The sequence below is a fragment of the Panthera pardus genome, unplaced genomic scaffold, assembly GCF_024362965.1.
Source record: "Panthera pardus isolate Hobbes unplaced genomic scaffold, ASM2436296v1 HiC_scaffold_2, whole genome shotgun sequence".
NCBI lineage: Eukaryota > Metazoa > Chordata > Mammalia > Carnivora > Felidae > Panthera > Panthera pardus.
In genome coordinates this window covers 69664232-69685375 of record NW_026526765.1, presented here as the reverse complement: position 1 = coordinate 69685375, position 21144 = coordinate 69664232, and the positions used below count along the sequence as shown (strand labels likewise).

The 21144-nt window shown below is 34.4% G+C and overlaps 1 protein-coding gene across 2 annotated transcripts in view; it reads right to left on the bottom strand.

Moving 5' to 3' along the window:
- PJA2 (praja ring finger ubiquitin ligase 2) overlaps positions 1-21144 on the bottom strand; it is a 69507-nt gene that overhangs the window by 20736 nt on the left and 27627 nt on the right. For both annotated transcript variants that reach the window (XM_019450526.2, XM_019450527.2), the window contains 2 exons: positions 15312-15497; positions 3700-3885 (listed from right to left, as the gene is read on the bottom strand). In XM_019450526.2, the coding sequence (XP_019306071.1) occupies positions 3700-3885; positions 15312-15497 (372 nt within the window). The remainder of the gene's footprint in view (positions 1-3699; positions 3886-15311; positions 15498-21144) is intronic.

The following is a 21144-nucleotide window of genomic DNA, read 5'->3' as shown; positions in this document are numbered from 1 at the left end:
TGCTCTAGTTCTGCCTGCTGAAGCAGTGCAAACTATGTCCCCTTTTCCTTTGCAGAAAACTCCTTCAAACGGTTAGAGTCAACCATCTCTAAATTCTTTTCTTCTCTAGACTAAACAAATGTAGACATTCAAAGAATATTATCTGCCTGTAATTTGGTCACTGCAAAATAATCAGCTAACATTAAAAATTCTAGCATCATTCATCTGGCAATCACATAGTAGTAAGTGTTTGAGACAAAAATCACTAATGATACTAAAACCAGTGGATGGAAGTTTGATAGTTTGAGAAGAAACAGGTTATTTAACGTGGTCTCAAAATATCTTCCCACTAAATGCCTATTATTTGTTTTAAAAAATGGCAACAGTACAGTGAGGAAATCTGAAAGATATCCCCTCAAGCAAATGATCGCAATTAACATCACAGAAATGGGACAATTTGGCATCACGTGTCTTCTGATATGAACAAAGAAAAATAAAACACCGTTTCTGTGGCGTTCCTGCTAAAAAACTTTTAACTTGAATCTAATCATGACATCAGGAAAATCTACACTAAGAACCATTCTAAAAAATAAATGGCCTATACTTTTTAAAAATGTCAAGGTTATGGAAAACAAAAACCGAGAAATGTTCCAGATTAAAAGTGACTCACGAAACATGTTAACCAAGTACAATGAGTAGCCTTGAACTGGACTAGAAAAAAATTTCTCTGGTGACATCAGTGGGACAACTATAGACATCTGAATAATGTCCGTAGACTAGATAACAGTACTATTAACAGTGTTAATTTCCTGATTTCGAAAATTTTACTGTGTTATATAAGAAAATGTCCTTGTCCTTAGGGACTTCATGCTAGACTATGGGTAAACAGGCATCTTGTTTGTAACTTACTCATAAATGTGGGGGGGGGGGGAAATACCATAAAATAAATATAGGGAAAGAAAGGAAAGACAGAATGATAACAGAAATGTGGTAAATGTTAATATTTGTGGAGTATTAGTGAAAGACATATGGAAATTCTTTTAAATTTCTGTTATTAAGGGGGGCACCTGGGTGGCTCAGTCGGTTGAGTGTCTGACTTTGGCTCAGGTCATGATCTCATGGCTCATGAGTTCGAGCCCCATGTCAGGCTCTGTTGACAGCTCAGAGCCTGGAGTCTGTTTCAAATTCTGTGTCCCTCTCTCTGCCCCTCTCTCGCTCATGCTCTGTCTCTCCCTCTCTCAAGAATAAATAAAACATTAAAAAAAGACATTTTAAATTTCTGTTATTAAGCCATGGTTATAGCCACAGGGAATTAATTTCTCACAGCCTTAATAGGTTAATAATTATAACCCCAATTTCTTCCAGGAAAATAGAGAGTTAAGTAGTTATCAAAAAATAAATAAATGGTACAGTTGAGATTTGTCTAAATCTGAAACTCATGTTTTCTCCACATCACCTCCCACCAGGCCATTTTATAAAATATTCTCTGGGTATTCTACAACACTTCTGTGATGTCATCAAAACAAATAAGTAAACTTTGATAAAGCATTTTTTCCATTTCCTTTTTTTTTTTCCCATTTCCTTTTAAAGAATCAAAAAGCTTTGCCTTTTTTTTTTTTTAAGTTGTGGTAAAACAAACCAAAAAAAAGGTCACGTTTTCGCTCTAGAGATAAGAACTGCTGTTTGCCATGACTTTTCCTTTTAGTTGTTAAAATGACATGTTACTTTAATATGAAAGTCAAATCCTATTTTACTTTATCAGTCTGTAGCTACTGCCATATAAATTGACATAGTACCATATAAGCAATAATGAGGTGTTACATACCTACATAAAATTCAAAACAGTAACCTTCAAAAAGTCTGTCTTAAAATTAATGCTAAAATGCTTTCTATGTTAAAAACAAAAAACAAAAAACAAACTACTGAAGCTCCCCAAATTTGGAGACAATCACAAACATCTCTAAAATCTTAACATAACAGATGTATCCAGAAAGATCATCAATGAATTAGAACCTAAAATCAAGTTTTCAAGTTTAAGTTAAAATTATATTCAAAAAAGACCTCATTATTTCTTCAAATTTTTATATGGAACAACCTTTTTTGAAAGTTATTTAGAAATATATATCAAGATCTTAATAAATACCACTTATCTCAGTAATGTCACCTCTGTTAATCTGTCCTAAAGAAATAACCTGAAGTACAAAACAAGTTATATGAGGGGAAAGGTTCACTGTACTATTTCATTGGGGAAAATGAACAATTAAATTTTAGTGCAACTACAGACTGGAGCATCTACATAATGGAGCTATAAAACATTACTCTGATAAAATTTTGAAAATGTCCAAAAGAAAACATTTCTTCATATTAAACCCTAATTGCCTCCAGACATGCACAGATGATGTTACCTAAATCGACAATTCCGTCATCTGCTGAGCATTATGAGGAATGACTTTGCATAGTGGAGGCATCAGACATCATCAGCATCACAAGGAGTTCAGAAAGAGGGTAATAGGCAGACATAAGAGAGGTGGGGGAGAGCTAGTGGTACCAAGATCAGCAAAACTGGGATCTGGTGAGCCACTGCTCTTCCATAAAGTTAGGAAGCCAGAAAATGGGTTTTGGAGGTAAGAATGTTTAAGATGGAATTACAAATTGTTTGTGTGGCTGTGATAAAACACCACTTCTACTTCCACAAATGGGCAATGAAAGTCTGCTTCGCACATCTAATTTGCTCCCCCCTAGGGAGTGAGAATAGGAAACAGTAAGGAGGATTTCAATGAGATGCTGAGTTTCATATCTGGAACAATTTGGAGAAGCACAAACAAGTAGCTAGACACATGGAAAGAGACTCAAAATCATAACTTCTAGAAATCTGCAGAGTTATCAGGTGATGTAAATGAGTTTTTCTTTATTTTTCTCTATTTTCTGTAATGGAATTTTAGCTGGAAAACCAAAACAAATTCTTAAAAATATTTCTGGGTAGACATGAAAACAAAAGTAGTACCAAGCCATTATTTTCTCCAGAAAAAGTAACAAGAGATCTGTTGAACCATATATCCTTTCTACATCTCAATAACCAGCTACTTCCAGAGGCCGACTGCATGTTTGAAAGATAAATCTAACTATAAGCCAAAACAGTTAAATTCTGACCTTTATATCATGAGACCTAACAATTCAATAATCCACTTAATTGTTATATGCTGCTTTTCCCTGAAGCTCATTATTCTTTGTCAGCATAAACCGAATACTTTCAGCATATCTGGGAAGATATAATTGTCATTTTCCATATTTTGCATACAGAGAAGGATAACTACATTCTTATGATTCTTCTGGTTTAATCACATGTTTTGAAATTCCTCAAGTACTATTTATTAAAGACTCTTCCTTTTTTTTAAAGGATTATACCAAGTGCTATATTTACCATATAGAGCTAAACTTACAGGTTGGAAACCTCAAACCATGTGTTTATAAATAACCAGGATATAAGGTGGGCTTCAAGAGAGCCAAAGGTCAAAGAGGAAAAGAGGTCACTGCCTGGAGTAGTAGGAAGGAGTCCATGTAGGAAGTGACATCCAGAATGAGCTCTGAAGGAGAGGAAGACTACTAACAAGATGGGAAAAAACACTTTTGAGAGATCAGAGATTCAGTTTTCATAATTTAGAATCATGAACGAATTCTACTCAGTGAACAATTAACCATGGTAATAACACTGCTACATACCTCCAGTCCACATCTAAGTCTTCACTCACACTGGAGTCATCCTCAAGGTTATTGTTACCATCCAGCATGAAAGCTTCTGGCTGTGCAAATTCATTGGCAGGCTCATTTCCCTCATCACTGCTGCTTTCATTGACTTCATTGTACTGTAACCAAGGAATTTCTCCCTCTTCCAAGGATGTCTGTTCCCTAATACAAACATTTTAACGGAAGAAAAAAACATTATTTTAGAACACATCATAAAATTGTTCTCTAAAAACAGTTCTAAATATTTAGTGCAAACAGATTCTTTATTCTTTAAGTTCTAAACTCTTGGTACTTACATGATTCTAAAAGTCTGCTTTCTTTAACTGTAAAGTTATTTAAAAGGGAAGCAAATTTGTTATAGGGTCATATGTATGTAGAAATAGCTCCCAGTTACATAAGAACCTATTTATTTGATATACAAATTACCTATGCTCCTATACTTCCTCTTTGTGCAGAAGAAAAATAAGAGAAGTTCATTCTAGACAACTTTAATTTTAAAACACTGCTCTTGAGTAGTTTCCCTTCACAGTTCAAATAAAATCAAAATTCCTCAACCTGGCCTACAAATCCCTACATCATACATGCTTTCTCCTTAGCCCTCTTCTCCAATTGTTACCTCCCACCACTCTTCCCCCTATTTACTCTATTTCCTATAATTCTTTCTACCTGTGGAACACATAGAGATCATTTCCACCTCGGGGCATTTCCTCTACCTGAAATGTTCTTTCACCAGATTTTTGCTATTCCCTTCTTGATATTCAGGTCAGAGTTAATGGCAGCTCCTCAGAATGCGTGGTCTTGACAACTCATTTTAAGGAGCTGTCCAGTCACTACCACATAACTGTTTATTTTCATTATAGAAATTACTTCACTTATCATTTTCTTACTCGTTTATTGTTAGTCTTTCTCCCACTAGAAAACAATAAGGTCACAGGAACAGGGACAGACAAATGGTACAAGGAAGAGAAAAAAGAAGCATTTCAAAACACCAGAAAAAAATTATTTCATAAATGATATCAGGACAACTGAGTATTCATCTGGATGGAAGGAAGTTAAATCTCTATGTCATTATTTACCCTTTAACAAATTCCAAATCCATATTTTAAAAATGCATGTGCACCCCACCACCATTTCTAAAACAACATGTACATGACTCTCAAGAATCATGAGAAATTTTTACAAAAATCTGTGTCATTGTATGCATGATGCAAAATCTAGAGGCCATAGACAAGACTGTTAACTCATACAACTTACACATTAGAGTTAAAACACCAAAACTTTGGACACAAAGATCAAATTGAAAATAACTCTTTGTAATACATGAGAAACAAAAGTCAAGGCTTCAATGACTGGACAAAAGGTACTCTATGAATTTATAAATAAGACATACTGGTAGCATTTTCTTTTTTTTTTTTTTATTTAACAGAAATAGTATATCAAAGTATATCAAAAGGAAGTTAAATATGACAGCATAGTTTTGGCAAAGCTGAATTTTAGTCTGGGTTTTAAGAAGAAAAATAATGTTATACAATAGCTTACATATTTCAAAAGCAGGTCTAATTAGAATTTTATTCATTCTAACATGCAAATTTAACTTTGGAGATAAAAACATTTATGCAAGAGATGTAGATGATATCCACATATAAGAACACATTTAAAAAAATTTTTTTAATGGTTATTTATTTTTGAGAGAGAGAGACAGAGAACAAACAGAGAAAGGGCAGAGAGAGAGAGAGAGAGAGAGAGAGAGAGAATCAATCTGAAGTGGGTTCCAGGATCCAAGCTGACAGCACAGAGCCTGACGTGGGGCTCAAATTCACAAACTGCGAGATCATGACCTGAGTCGAATCAGACACTTAATTGACTGAGCCACCCAGGCGCCCCTGAATCAACACATTTTACATACACAAAAACTGTAGCTCTCTACACACCTAAACCCATAATTGTTTCTTTAATCTCAGGTCCTAAACAACACCTCAAAATAACAGGTTTGTAAGATTTAGTATCCAGTATCACTTGTCTAGTAAAATCAGAGAAATTAGAATAAAATATGCTTAATTTGTTGAAGGTTTAATATCTACTATACACTTGATCTCAGCCAAAAGGCTGAGAAGCGATTAATATCTACTATATAAAGTGACTGGATATTTTCCTTTCATGCATCATAATTAGGTCCAATGAAAAACTAAACCCAAAATGGATTCAAAATTCAAAATCAAAGTAAAAATTCCTAAGCAACAGTTCTTTGTTTACACCATTATGAGAACACGTGCCATACTGTATTATAACTCTTCTGGTGACTCATCTGTGTCCTCCTAGACGGGAGCTTTCCAAAAGCACACACAGTGCTGTCTCTCAACATCGTAGCTTCACCCCTTGTAATAAGTGCCTAGCACACAGTAGGTACTCTATTTGTGTTGCAAATGTTACCAATAAATCCTTGAAAAACAATCTTTTAAAAAACAAATAATTTAGAGATCAAGCCTGAAATAGCCCTTAGGAACTTTTGTTATTTCTGATGTACTCCTACAAAAAAAATGCTCTTCTTTTTCCTATTATACAGATAGCAAATAAGTCAGTTACTACTCTGTACTCAGATATAGAACATAAAACTCAAATATGTTGGTGAAAATGATTCAGTATAAGAATAAATATTAATTTTTGGGTTTTAATTCAAAGAAGAATAAAACTAAAGAAATTATTCTGAATATAAATAGTTTACAACATGTCATTAATACTTTTACTATATAAGGAATTCTTGGCTACGTATGTTGCTTAAACATTTGATTCTGTCTATAATGACTCATAATAACAGTTATAGAAATAGAAAATAAGTCACATATGGTATATGCTTTCAACCTATTACATAAAGTTCACATAAATTCTTACCACTTAACACAAAATTTACCAGGCTAAAAGAGTGGCACTGTGCTGGGCCAGAGTTGGCTTGATATTACAACAAAACGAATTCTGCTCTTTAAAAAAAAAAAAAAAAAAAGATTCTCAACAATAATGTCAAAAGAATCTTTTATTTTCTGTAGCTAACCAAAGAAACAAATATCCCCATGGGAATGTAAGACTATAATGTAAGTTTAAATACTTCAAAAACCTTGGAAATATTTAAAGCAATAGCTCAGTCTTCTTTCTCTCTCCTTATACATACATACACATTTACACATATACCAGACATACCATGTATAACAACAAATTCACAAAAATTTAGACCTTCAATGTCCTTTCTGAATCATTTTGGTAATTCAAATATTAACAAGATGCCATTATCATGCTGCACAGTAATTTATGAGATTTAAAAAGACATATTATCTAATCATGTCTCCAATGGTCTATTCCAAAAAAGTATTCCAGTAGATGGAAGACGTGGAAGCCTGTGCCTGCCACAACCACCACTAAAGTCACAGGTATTTCAACTGCGAAGGGAAATTGCCAAGTTGTCCTTTCCTTCTGAGCACTTTCAGCACCGCCTGGAGGAAATCAATGCTGCTGCCCTGAGAAGAAACTGAAAATGCTTCTTAACTTAGCCCCACAACCTACTCCCAGTAGGTGAAAATCTTAGAAAGCCATCAGCATCATCTAATCTCCTGACTACAGGCTACACCGTTAACTCAAAGCTTCAGACAAACAGACAGAAGTTCCCTTTACGATATATGATTAAAGATCCATAGTCTTCAATAATAGAAACTAAATTTAATATGTGAATAGCAATATTAAAATTATCAAAATATACAATAAATTAATATGGAATATTTTAAAGAAATTTTCATTAAAAAGTTTTAGAATATGCTATCATATAACCATGCAACATAGAATTTTCTGTGAAATGAAGAAAATGAAAGGCAGACAAATCACATAAAACCGAGTCGTTTCCTTTAGCTAAATGATAAGCAATTTGAGTATCCATTATTTGCAGCACAAAATTTTAGACCTTTGGGTTAATGCCAACATTTTAAAGAGCTGAGGCTTTCATAAAATAATCTAGCTATATTATAAGAAATTTTATAAAAATCCTGGACAGCATGGTTAAGATTCCTAATTAACTGGTATTCGATTAACCAGTTTTCATTTTATAACTCAAGACACATGTAAGAAACTGCTAAGCTTTAGGTATAAGCTCATTTTTAATAATTCTAATTGTATAGCAAATGGTTAAGATTTCAAACCCCTATCTTGGAGGTAAAGCAGTAAGAAGGGTACCTGGGTGGTTCAGTTGGTTAAGCATCAGACCTCAGCTCAGGTCATGATCTCATGGTTCATGAGTTCAAGCCCCACACGGGGCTCTGCACTGACAGCACAGAGCCTGCTTGGGATTCTGTCTCCCTCTCTCTCTGCCTCTTCCCACCCTCAAAATAAATAAATAAACACAAAATAGTAATGAAAAAAAGTAGCAAGGAAAGTAACAGAGGGGCGCTTGGGTGGCTGAGTCAGTTGATTCTCCGACTTCCACTCAGGTCATTATCTCACCATTCATAGGTTCGGGCCCTGCATCAGGCTCTGTGCTGACAGCTTGGAGCCTGGAGCCGACTTTGGATTCTGTCTCTCCCTCTCCCTCTGCCCCTCCCTCACTTGCACTCTGTCTCTCTCTCTCAAAAATAAACATTAAAAAATTTTTTTTAAATAAATAAAGAAAGTAACTGAAATTTTAATTAAGAATCAAAAAAGCCTCAAAGGGAATTACAGCTTATAAAATCAATGGTACTCTGGTTCCATGTCATCCAGTCACAAAGATGGAACCCCAGCACCTAATTTGAAGAAATGTTTCCTTATCCTAATAAATTCAGTGTTAACAGGAAGGGCAAAATATTTATTAAATTTTTAAAAAAAAATTTTAAGAGTAGTTACATAAAGAGTTTGTAAAGTTAACAAAACAGTGGCAAAAACTTAAAAACACGTGTGATGTATTAATTTAAATTCAAAAACACAAATTTTAAATGGACATTGAATATTGTCCAGTAATTATTCAATGTTTACCTAGTAAGTTTGTTGTCTACCTCTCTGAAAGCCTATTCCCAACCTTTTCTTCTTTCCTTCAATTTGACAATCTTCCTATCCTCCCCATCCTCAATATCTAGTAACAATGAGGACACTGAAGTCACCAGAGACTCCTCTTTTCTTCCCACCAGCAAACCTACAGATTTACCTACACTTGTACCTACCTGCTACCTTCCCACTTAATTACACTGCAAGTCTCACCTCCTAAAGGTTCTCTCTTTGAGATATGGAGCCTAATCCTTATCTTCTCAAGGACTTCAGTTTATCTTTCCTATAATTATTAGTCAGTTATTCTCTGGAACATTCTATAAGCAAACAATCACGTGTCCAGTGTAGCGAAGTGAAGACAACATTTTCTTAGGCCCAGCATCTATCTATGGCTCCTTCCTTTTGTAAAGAGTTAGGTTAGGTATGATAACTGTCTCTGCTCTATTACCTTCAATTCCCTTCATTTTTTTAGTTCTTTTCCCCAAATGAAAAAGATAAACAATCGATTTAAGTTATAAAGTACATTATATTGAATATCCATAAACCTAGCACCCAAAGCAGAAACTAGAATATTATCACTGACTAGCATACATCTTGTGCCCCATACCTATCCTATCCCTTTGACTTCACCCCCCCAGAAAAAAAGTACTATCTGAATGCTCTTATCATTCCATTGTTTTCTGAAAGAAGTTTTCACTAGTTTTGTATAGTTTAACAAGATATTTAACTTCTTGTTTTTAAACTTTGTGAAACAGAGATCATACACATTATTTTTCTAGAAATGGTTGCTTTCATTCAATATTGTACCTCTAAGATTCATCCATGTTTTGCATATAAGTGGGGCTCATGCATTCCCACTGCTGTGTAACACTCCCTGTATGAATACACCACTAACTTTTCTCCTGTTAAGTAATATTAGGGTAATATCCAGTTCATAGCTTTCATGAAAAATACTGCAACGAACATTCTTGTACACAACTCCTGGGCCACATGAGGAAGTTTCTCCAGAGTATACACCTAAAAGTGGAACTGCTGATAGTGCACGATGCAAAATGTTAAAATTATTATAGCATTTTAGTTAATATGACCTACTTCACATCTCAACAAGCATTCATATCCTCCAAAACACCTGATATTGTTAAATTTCCTGTTTGTTAATCCAATGGGTAGCTAAAAAATGATACCTCCTTGTGATCTTAATTTACTAATGATCTATGTATCTTTTGATATTTTTATTCATTAATATTTCCTCTTCAGTGAATCATCTGCTCAATTTTTTGAACATTTTGCAATTAGACTATCAGTTTTTCTTCCTGATTTCTAGGAATTCTTTATATCCTGCACATTAACACTCTGTATTCTATAAATACATTCTACTAGTTTCTTTCCTTTTCATTTTCAGTTCCTCTTCTTTTATCTTCCCATCATGCCGTGACCATCAAGATCTCCACGACAATGGCTACTGAAATGGTGCTATGAGCAACACCCTTGCCTTGCTCCTGATTTTGGGGGGCGGGGGGGGGGGGGAGTTAATGCTTCATTACTAAAAATGATATCTACTGATTTATTTTGGGAGATACATTTTATCAGGTCAACTGTTCTGATCTTAGTTTCTGAGTTTTTATCACGATGAGGTCTTGAACATTACTAAGTGATTTTTTTTCCTGTATCTACAGAATTTATCATATGAATTTTCTCCTGTATTCTGCTAATGTGGTGAATTACATTTACAGGTATTCTACATTAAATCACTTTTGCATTTCTGGAATAAACTCAGATTGGTAATTGAGTTTTATCTGTAAAGAATATACTTACAAATTCAGATTTCCAATAATTCTGTTTGAGATTTTGACATGTATGTTAATGAATGATATAGGTTTATAATTTTCTTCACATACTCTTTCGGTATTAGGGTTATACTGGCCTTAGAATGATTTGGAGAAATAGTTCTTTTTCTATTATCTTGAAGAGTGGATCCTTGAAAGTTTAGTTTAAGAGAATCTGGCTCTAAAACCATCTGGATTGGGTATTTTCTCCACAGTAAGATTTTAAACTACTAATTACATATCTGTAATACGTATAATATTATTCAGGCTTCCTACAAGTTTTGGTGAATTGTATTTTTCTAAAAATTTCTCAATTTCTTCTAAGCTTTCAAATTTACTGCTACAAAGTTCATAGTACTATTCTTAGTCTATCCAATCTTTAATGTACTTGTGGCTGTATACACTTCGTGGCTGTATACACTTCTATATGTATTATCTATTTGTGCCTTGCCTTTATTTTCTTGTTCACTATCCAAGTGGACTGTCTATTTTTCTTAATCTTTTCAAAGTATCACCTTCTGATTTCTTTGATCCTCTCTATCCTGTTTTCTAACTTATTGAGTTTTGCTTTTATCTTTCCTAATTCTAATTTTTATTCCCTTATTTTCCTTATTTTAATGTTTCTTTTCCATTTTAAGTTAAATGCATGGCTTCTCCATTTTCAAGTTTTCTTCTTTTCTAATGTACGTATTTTATAAAGATAAATTTCCCTTTACCAATTTCACTCCAATCCGTCAAATTCTGATTGGTGGCATTCTCAAAACCGGTAAGTTATGAGCATTTTAGACTTCAATTGTAATTTCTTTTTTGTTTTTTACTGGTAATTTAGAAGGATGAATAATTTTAAATGCATGGATTTTTAAATTTTTTATATTTTTGCTGGTCTGTAGGATATTGATTCTTTGAAATGTGTTAACCTGTGCTCTGCAGCCTAGTCCATGCTCAGTTTTTGTGTGTTTGTGTATTCCATAAACTGGACTGTTCATTAAACTGGGCTTAAATCAGTTGTTCAAATCTGCTAAAGACGGATGAAGTTCTTATATCCATGAATTACAGGCAGTTGAGAAAAGTATTAAAAAGTTTCCCAAAATGATAGTAAATTTGTCAATATTCTCCAGTTTCGTTACATTTTGACTTACATATTTTGAGTCTATTTTATTAGATGCATTCAAATTTAAAACTGTTACATTTTACTGGTAAACTGGACTTACTACATACTGACCCCTCATTCTCGTCAATAATGAAGTCTACTTTGCTAATGCTAATGTAACTGTTCCGTTTTTGTTTAGTTTGCATTTGCTTGAAATACCACTGTCTATCCTTTTATTTTCAGTTTGTATACCTATGCTTTAAGTTCATCTTTTGTAAAACACATTTAACTTAAAAAAATTCCAACTGATTTGAAGCTTTGATTTTTATAAGCAGAGATTAGGCAATTATATTTATTACAGGACTTGTTCCATATTACTTTTACCATTTCTTTTTTTTCCCCGTTTTAATGATTTTTTCTCTTTCTTTACTTTTATTTGGATTGACTGTAAATATCTTTTTCCATGTCTTAATTCCTTTTTTCCTCCTCTACAGGTCTCTAGTACATATACTCTTTATTCTTATGTCAAAAGTTAACTTTGAACCCTCTCCCAAACAATACAATTCAACTTTGATCTTTCCCCTTTCAACTTAAATACCACTGCTGTCCACTGTTTAGTTCTGTCCCCTCACTTTTACTTTTTTTTTTTAAGTGTATTTATTTTGAGAGAGAGAGAAAGAGCAGGGGAGGAGCAGAGAGAGAAAGAGACAGAGAGAGAGAGAAAGAGAGAGAATCCCAAGCAGGCTATGTGCTGTCAGTGCAGAGCCCAATGAGGGGCTTGATCTCCTGAACCTTGAGATCATGACTTGAGTAGAAACCAAGCATTAGACACCCAACCAAACGAGCCACCCAGGCACCCCAACTTCTATTTTTTTTTAATGAATTACTGGGCTTTATTACTGTAGGGTATCAGTGCAAGTAGTTGATGACCTCCACATCACATATCTATATATCTCTATCTCAATCTCTATATATCTCTGTATCTATCTATATCTAATTACAGTCCAGGATCTTTTAAACTTAAATATCAAAGTGTCTACTTACCATCTACACTGTATGTCTAAATAGCACTTAAAACTTTCAAAAAAAGTTTTTACTTCCCATTCCTCTCCCACACCTTCTCATCTCAGTCAGTACAGTAATAACTACCTAAGGCTCAAACCAAGAAAACCTGCCATAACTGATTGCTCACTCTCCCTCATCTCACACCCAATCTACCTTATTATTGATCACTCAAAAACATGCTCAAACTTGTTTACTTTTTTTAATCCTCACTACCATCCCCCAGTCTAATACCCTAGGCCAACCTTCCCCTCTTTTGTACTTCAATCTCCACAAAGCAACTAGAGTGATCTTATATAAATGTGTGACAATTAACTCTTCACTTAAAATCTCCCTGCTCTATGAATAAATTCCAGAGGCTATCTATCCTGCATAGTTTGGTATCTGCGCACCTCATCTCATGTCACTCTTCCTTTCACTCATTCACTTCAGTCCCACTACCTTCATACATGGCAAGCCTTTTCATTTTCAGTATCTCTGCTCTTACCTTTCCTTATGCCTAGAGAGCTCTTCCTCAACCACTAATTCTCATCTTTTAGAGCCCAGCTCAAAAGTCAGTTCCTGAGATAAGTAGCCCATGGCCACTCTAATTAATGTAGGCCCTACCAGTTACCTTCTCTGACACAAGGTTTGCTTTCCTTTACCGTAACCATCGCAGTTTATAATTTAGCATGTTTGTATTTTGTTTAATATCTGCGTCTCCCACCACATTGTGAGCTTCAGGAGGGAATTAGTTTGTCTTGTTCATGGATATAATCATGGGATCCAGCACAATGCTTGGTACATATTAAATGCTCAATAAATATATGTTGAATGAATAATTGTATCACAAATTATATATAAAAAATTTACTAATAGTAAACTAATAGTGATTCAAGAAGATCAAACATAAAATCAGAAAAGAAAAATAAACACCATTTCAATCACTGTCAATATCAATTATGTTTGTAAACTTCTTTCTTTACAGATTTTCTAATGTATTTTATTTCTTACAGAATTAATTTCAAGCTGGAAACTTAAACCTTTGAGAACAAACTTTACCATTAGTCCAAGTTGAAAGAGTTAAGAAAACCCATTTACCAAAACAGATTCCATGAGAGACTAAAAATTAGAACCAACCAATTATCAGGAAAAAAAATTTAAATTAACAAAGACAAACTACCTCAGAAAACACAAAGCCAAGGTTTCACAATACCAACAACCTTTAAAAGAATAAGCTGTTTAAATTTTTAAACAACCTTTAAAGGAATAAATAAGCTAAACATCAAAGGGTTAAAAAAAAAAGCACACATTGTTTTAGCAAAGCAAGTATTAAACTGTTTTTGAGACAAAAAATGAGACAATCTGCACATATGAATCTCAACATAAAAATCCTATGTCAAATATTAGCAAGCAGAATCCAGCAGCTCAAACATTTCATGACTATATGATCATGTTTATGTCAAGAAGCAAGGGTAAGTGGCTATTAGGAAATCTAATAATAAAATAATTCCTCATGATCATTAGGTCAAAGGTGAAAAATCACTATGATCATTTCCACTGACACTAAAAAAACTTTAATAAAATTTAACAAACATTCTTGCTAGAAACCTATAAAATAGTAACGGGGGATATTTCCTTAGTGTGATTTAGAAGAAAACAATTGTGTGTGTGTGTGTGTGTGTGTGTGTGTGTGTGTGTGTGTGTGTATAAAATCAACCTAAAAGCCAGAATCATTCTTACTTGGGAAATATTAGAGCAAGGGTTGTGAACCCATGGGTTATTTCCAGCCTGCCACCTGTTTTTATAAATAAAATTCTACTGGAAGACAGCCACACTCATTCATTTACATACTGTCTATGACTACTTTCACACTACAACACTGGAGATGAGTAGCTGCAATAAGACACTGGCATATGAACTGAAAACACCATGCAGCCCTTCACAGTGTAAGTCTGACAACCCCTGTAGTAGAGCATTCTCATTAAAACCAAGAAAAGACAAAAGTGTTTACCATCAATCACTGATTTCAGAAATACCATCTGATGCGATTAGGCAAATATTAAAACCTCAACATTTGTAACTTTCTCTGTTTCTGTGAATAAATCACCGATTTCCATCTTGAGGCTGCCCTTTCTCCATTGTTTGGCAACGGCAGCTCTAAACTCATACCTAACTCAACCAAAAGAATCTTTTAAATGCCCTAATTTTCTTTAAAGCAAAGTAGAAATGTATACTGTATCTCAATAAAAGATAATTAAATTACTAAAATTTTCAATTTAATTGTTCTTTGTAAAACACCAAAAGCACTGGGGTGCATTGATCTCACGGTTCGTGGGTTCAAGCCCCATGTCAGTCTCTGTGCTGACAGCTCAGAGCCTGCAGTCTGCCTCAGATTCTGTGTCTCCCTCTCTCTCTGTCCCTCCCCCGCTCACACTCTCTTTCTGAAAAATAAACACTAAAACAAACAAACAAACAAACAAAACACCAAAAGCATAATGAAAAAACTCAGTAGGACTTACTGGTCCTACATAGGGCTTGTATATGGGATCAAAAGCATATCCAACATTTGGAAGTGATGTATACCATTCTTGTACAATACATATAAATAAACCTCACTGTTAAACAAAACATACCCTTCCTGTAGAGATAATTCTTGGTTTTCTTCTTCAGGACCACTGCTATCACTCTGTAGTTCAGGTTCATTCTCATCTTTTCCTGGCAAAGTCTCCCAGCTTTCATCACTTGACGACTGATCTTTTTCAGTACCAGAAAATCGATGAGGCAAAGAAGCAGACCACTCTCCATCACTGCATTCTGAACTGCAAATTCAGAACAGAAAGAAAATAAATTGTCATTATAATCGTCATTATATGTGCATTTACCATTTGAAGACATCGTGGTATCGAGTGGATGACTGATGCCACACGATTCATCAGGTGCTAATTCAATTTAAAAAATATTTTAAAAATAAATACATTCAGCAGAATGTAACTTTTTCAAATGAATATAGCACATGGCAAGTTACAGAATTATCGATTTATGATTTTCTTCACTAAAGTAAGTAATTCCATGTTGCTTAGATAGAAGTTCTTCATTTATTAGACATATTTCTAAATAAAAATTTAAATATAATTTGGCAACCATAAATTAAATGCTCTGGAATAAATAATAATAGATTTATTACTCATCTGACCTGACTAAAACAACTTTCTAATTACATATTGACAATGGAAATCCTATCCTCTATGAACAAATTTCTATTACCATCTTTTAAAAGCTTAACTATTTTTTCCTTCCTTTTTTACACAAGATTTTAAAAGGAAATTCAAATTCATAAAAAGCAGCAGAGACAAATCTTTACTGAAGTCCTTTGGTAGGACTATGAACACAAAATAAATTTCAATTCAAGAGAACATTTAGATAAGGAACCAAAGGGATGATAATAGGGTTAATGAAGAACCTCAGAAAATGACTTGGTTGTATTTAACTTTGGTTAATTTGGTTTCATTTAATGACTCTTTAAGTACTAGTCATCTTGTACTACAAAGGTTAAAATATTATTAATGGTGAAAATAAATCTTAAATGCCCCTTCCAACCGTATCAACCATTCTGGTCAAGAATCCCCTTAAAAACTTCCCTTTGTGCCTTGATTTTTGAGAAACAAAAAATTAATAAATTTTAGTTTCTGAAAGAAGTGATAATCGGTAAGAAATTACCTTTTCTTTATGATGATATATTACTAATGGTTATATTATTGATATATTAACTAGTCTAATGAGTTCCTCCTTCTCTGAACAGATGAATCCAGGAGATCAAGATGCTATTAAGAAAAAGCGGCAGTAATGTAAGCTCTGAGGAGTTAGAAGTAAAAAAAAAAAAAAAATCAACTTCCAATTGTCAGCAAATGATGGGCAGCAGGTCACGTTCTCGAGAAGGAATTTTACATAGCTCTGGCATAGCAAGTAAAAGGTGTTCTTTCAGTTGGATAGAAGCCCAATTGCTTATATTTTGTTAAATTTTCTCTAACCCAAAAAACAATCTAAGATCAAATAAATCAGTTCTATACTTGCTCCAGTATAAAAATTTAACATAGAAAATAGTTCAAAAAGACTTTTTGAATGAAGTTTCCTGGCCTATGAAACCTCTCAATTTTATTTAAAAAATTTTTTTTAATGTTTATTTATTTTTGAAAGAGACAGAGCACAAATGGGGGAGGGGCAGAGAGAAGAGGGAGACACAGAATCTCAAGCAGGCTCCTGGCTCTGTCAGCACAGAGCCTGATGCGGGGCAGGAACTCACAAACCGTGAGATCATGACATGAGGCGAAGTTGGATGCTCAACCGAATGGCCATCCAGGCACCCCAAAACATCAGGGGTAAGCTCTTACTTTTTTGTTTTAATGTATATTTATTTTTGAGAGAGTGAGAGAGTGCAAGCCAGGTAGGGGTAGACAGAGGGGGAGATAGAGGATCTGAAGTGGGCTCTGCACGGACAGCACAGAGCCTGATGCAGGGCTCCAACTCATGAACTAAATAAACCTTGAGATCATGACCTGAGCTGAAGTCCGAGGCTTAACTGACTGAGCCAACCAGGCGCTCCTTAGACTGTCATCTTTAAAGCTAAATTACTAGCTCCAATTTTGACATCTTTAACAATTCAGCTAAAATTTATTAATTTATAGCAATTTTACTTAAACAAAAACCTCATATTTTAAACATTTTATGATCCTGTCCAGCAAAACAACACCTAAAAAGTTTGTAATATTTTTTTTTTTTTTGCTTAATGAAATAACTGATGGAGTATTTACAAATTTTAATATAAAAAGCATGCTTATGATCAATAGTCAATATATTTAAGAAGCCTATGTCACAGACTGGTGACATAGCCTTTCAGACAAATTTGGTCCTTCTACCTGTTTTTTTATGGTCAGTGAGTTACAATTTTTTTTTTACAACTTTATCTTTAATTTTGCCTCTTAGCAAAATCTAAAATATTTACTATCTGGTCCTTTAGGAAAAAAGTCTGCAGATCCCTGGCCTGTATTATTACTACTCATTATACATAACCTTCACCTCTAAGTAACTAACTTTTAATATATCCTCAGCCCCGACCACTTGGCTTTCATAATCACTAACTGTGCACCAAACATTTTTAGATTTTCACCCTTCTTTTCAAAAGTTATAAAGCAAAACTCATCTGACAGGTAACTCCTTTCTTGAGTTTCTTTCTAAGGGTATTTCCCTACTCCCAAGCTGAAAATCACAGGTCTTTGACTCCTCACAAAACCCCATGTTTAAGTCCTTTTTATTTTCCATTCCTTCTGTAAAATGACTCCTTTTTCTCCATTTCTCCTAAAAACCCTGGCTCAAGTTATTTTCCTCTAAACCTACACCTAGACAGTCAATTGTTAATCGTTGTCCCTAAGTTTAATCTCACTCAACTCACTTAAAAGATGCATTCTGGGGCGCCTCGGTGGCTCAGTCGGTTAAGCGTCCAACTTCGGCTCAGGTCATGACCTCAGTTTGTGAGTTCGAGCCCCGAGTTGGGCTCTATGCTGACAGCTGAGACCCTGGTTCGGATTCTGTGTCTCCCTCTCTCTCTGCCCCTACCCCTGCTTGCACTTTGTCTCTTTCTCTCAAAAATAAATAAATGTTAAAAAAAAAAATTTAAAAATGTATTCTGAATTATCGCTATTGCTTCAATTTATATCAAATTACTCCAAATCCTTCACTTTTTTCCTAAAGCAGTATTTCACAAAATTCAGCCATCTGCCTACTGCCCTCACAATTTTTGCTCCAGGTGTCCACTAATGCTGTGTCTTGAGGTTCAGTAGTTGAGGACACAGGTTCTGGATTCAGTCTGCCTGGTTGTGAATACACCACTTACTAAAGCTGTGACATTACTTAACTTTTCTGTGCCTTTATCACCTCACACATCAGGTGAATTTGATAGTAGTATCTAATAACTCCCTGAGTTCATATAAAAAGCAAATGAGTTAATATACACACAATGTTTTAACAGTGTCTGATAAATGATAACCCATCAATAACTGTTAGCAAATCATTTTTAATATTTTTTTAATTTAAATGCTATATTTCCTTTTCAGATCTACAAAGGTATTTAAGTGAACAATGTAGATAAAATGTTTAGCACAATTTTTGGAAAATGGTAAACATTTAATAAAGGTGACAGTTACTTTATTATACAAGCTGTGTGCTTCGACATTTCAATCGGATTTCCAACAGCACACCACCATTTTTCTTTCTTCTCTACCGCAGAAAATCTACTCTAAATCCTTGGTTTGTCTTACTGAATGGAAATATCAGCTTTCTGGTCACCCAATCAACTTTAGTTTTAGTGTCTCTTTATACCAGGGGTCAGCAAACTATGCCCTGACCCACGAGCCAAATCTGGCCACCTGTCTGTTTTTTAGTGGCCTGGAAGCTAAGAATGTTTTTATTTTGTTTTGTTGCATTTTTAAGTGGTTATAGAAATACCTGTATAATACCCTTGATTTTGCCTTTCGGTCCACAAAGCCTAAAATATTTGCAGACCCCTGTGGTCCATCCAGCGAAGACACAGCAAAGAAAAACCAAACACAGGTAAATGGAAGAGATATCATGGAGCAGGAAAGGGTGAGCAAATTGCTCAGTAGTAGCACTAAAGTAAAACAAACAAACAAAAAAACAAAAAATGGTACCAAGAAAAGTCAATTGGATTTGAGAAACAGGAGGTCACTGTTCACATTATAGAATATACAGATACTACTAGGAGTTAAGATTTCAATGCATTTAAAAGTGCAGAGTGCAGAAATAGAGTGGGTATAGGACATTTATTCTGAGAATTCAACAATGGAAAAGAAAACAAACAGGCAACTGGTTAAAGGAAAAGCAAAATCAAGTAAAGGTTTCCCCCTCAGGATTTAGAAAAATTACAGAATGTGGTAGAAGGAAGCAACTTTGGCATAAGAATAATAAATTCAGGGGTCAGATATGACTACAGATGCAGAATGAGAAAAGTCACCACCCTTCACTGAAGAAAAAATTAAAAACAGAAATGGATACTAACATCGTAATATGGAGAAGAGGAAAACAAGAAAGTTCAGATTTAATTTTTTTACTATCTCTAAGAAAGCAAGAAACAAAGTTATCTACTAAGGGTGACAGGAGTATATGGAACTGAAAGCAGAAAGAGAAAAGATTTAAAAATAACTTTTCAAGGAGAATAAGCAACAGAATAAATAGCACAAAACAATCATGGAATAGTGAGAACCCTTGTCCTGGAATATAAATGCAAATTAGTTAAACATTTTTAAATTCTCAAGTACCACTTTGATTTTTATACAGTTTTTCAATAGGATTGTCTCCTATTAGCATTTAGAGCTGTATTCAAAAGCAGACAACTATTAACTTACTCAAATGTTACATTTCACACATTCAACTGTGAACAAAAAACCCACCTCTTTTCACATATTGGATACAATTACATATGATTTCTAGACAAAATAATTTATGTAGTATAAATCTTAAGTAGAAATAAGATATAGAAGTAAAAGCATCCAAAAGCAAGCTCTTATTCCTCAAATCCCCCAAGGAACTGGTTTGTTAGTCTTCCCTGGCATTTTCACATCGATAAAAAATCAACTATATAGAAGCTAAGAGAAAAGTGAATTTTAGATAATTTTGTTATCTGAGGATCAAAACCACCTTTTGAATTTTATTGAAAATACTCTGGATGGACATTATGTTAAGATACATCATATCTGCATTTTCAGACAGTATACTGAACATAATCTAAGCAGTCTGGGACATCTTACCCCTATTAACAGTGAACTGTTACAATACAGTGATACAAATGGTAGTTGTTCAAATCCATAAGGCTGCTTAATTTAGCAAAGTCCAGATGGTTCTTTCTGAATTGTGCCTGCCTTTTACAGTTTTCCGGTCTTTTCCCTAAACATCAGAATATTGTAATCTATAACCCCTTAAAATGCCTGAGGAACAAAGCTATTTATGCCTAATATGCTCTAACTTTCATGAACTTGGAAACAAGATAAAAAGCTAAAATGTGGGGCGCCTGGGTGGCTCAGTCGGTTAAGCGTCCGACTTCGGCCCAGGTCATGATCTCGCGGCCCGTGAGTTTGAGCCCCGCGTCGGGCTCTGTGCTGACAGCTCAGAGCCTGGAGCCTGTTTCGGATTCTGTGTCTCCCTCTCTCTGCCCCTCCCCCATTCGTGCTTTGTCTCTCTCTGTCTCAAAAATAAATAAACGTTAAAAAAAAAAAAAAAGCTAAAATGTTAAAGCATATGCTTTCAGATCTTTGCTTTGGCTGCTCATAGTTGCTTCATTTGTTGGGAATACATGGATATCAAAGGAGCTCCTTCTTCGTGGCTCTCAACTAACTTATATAGAAGAGGAAAGAAACTTAATTCAGTCTCATGATAATTATCTGTATATTCTGTCTTCCT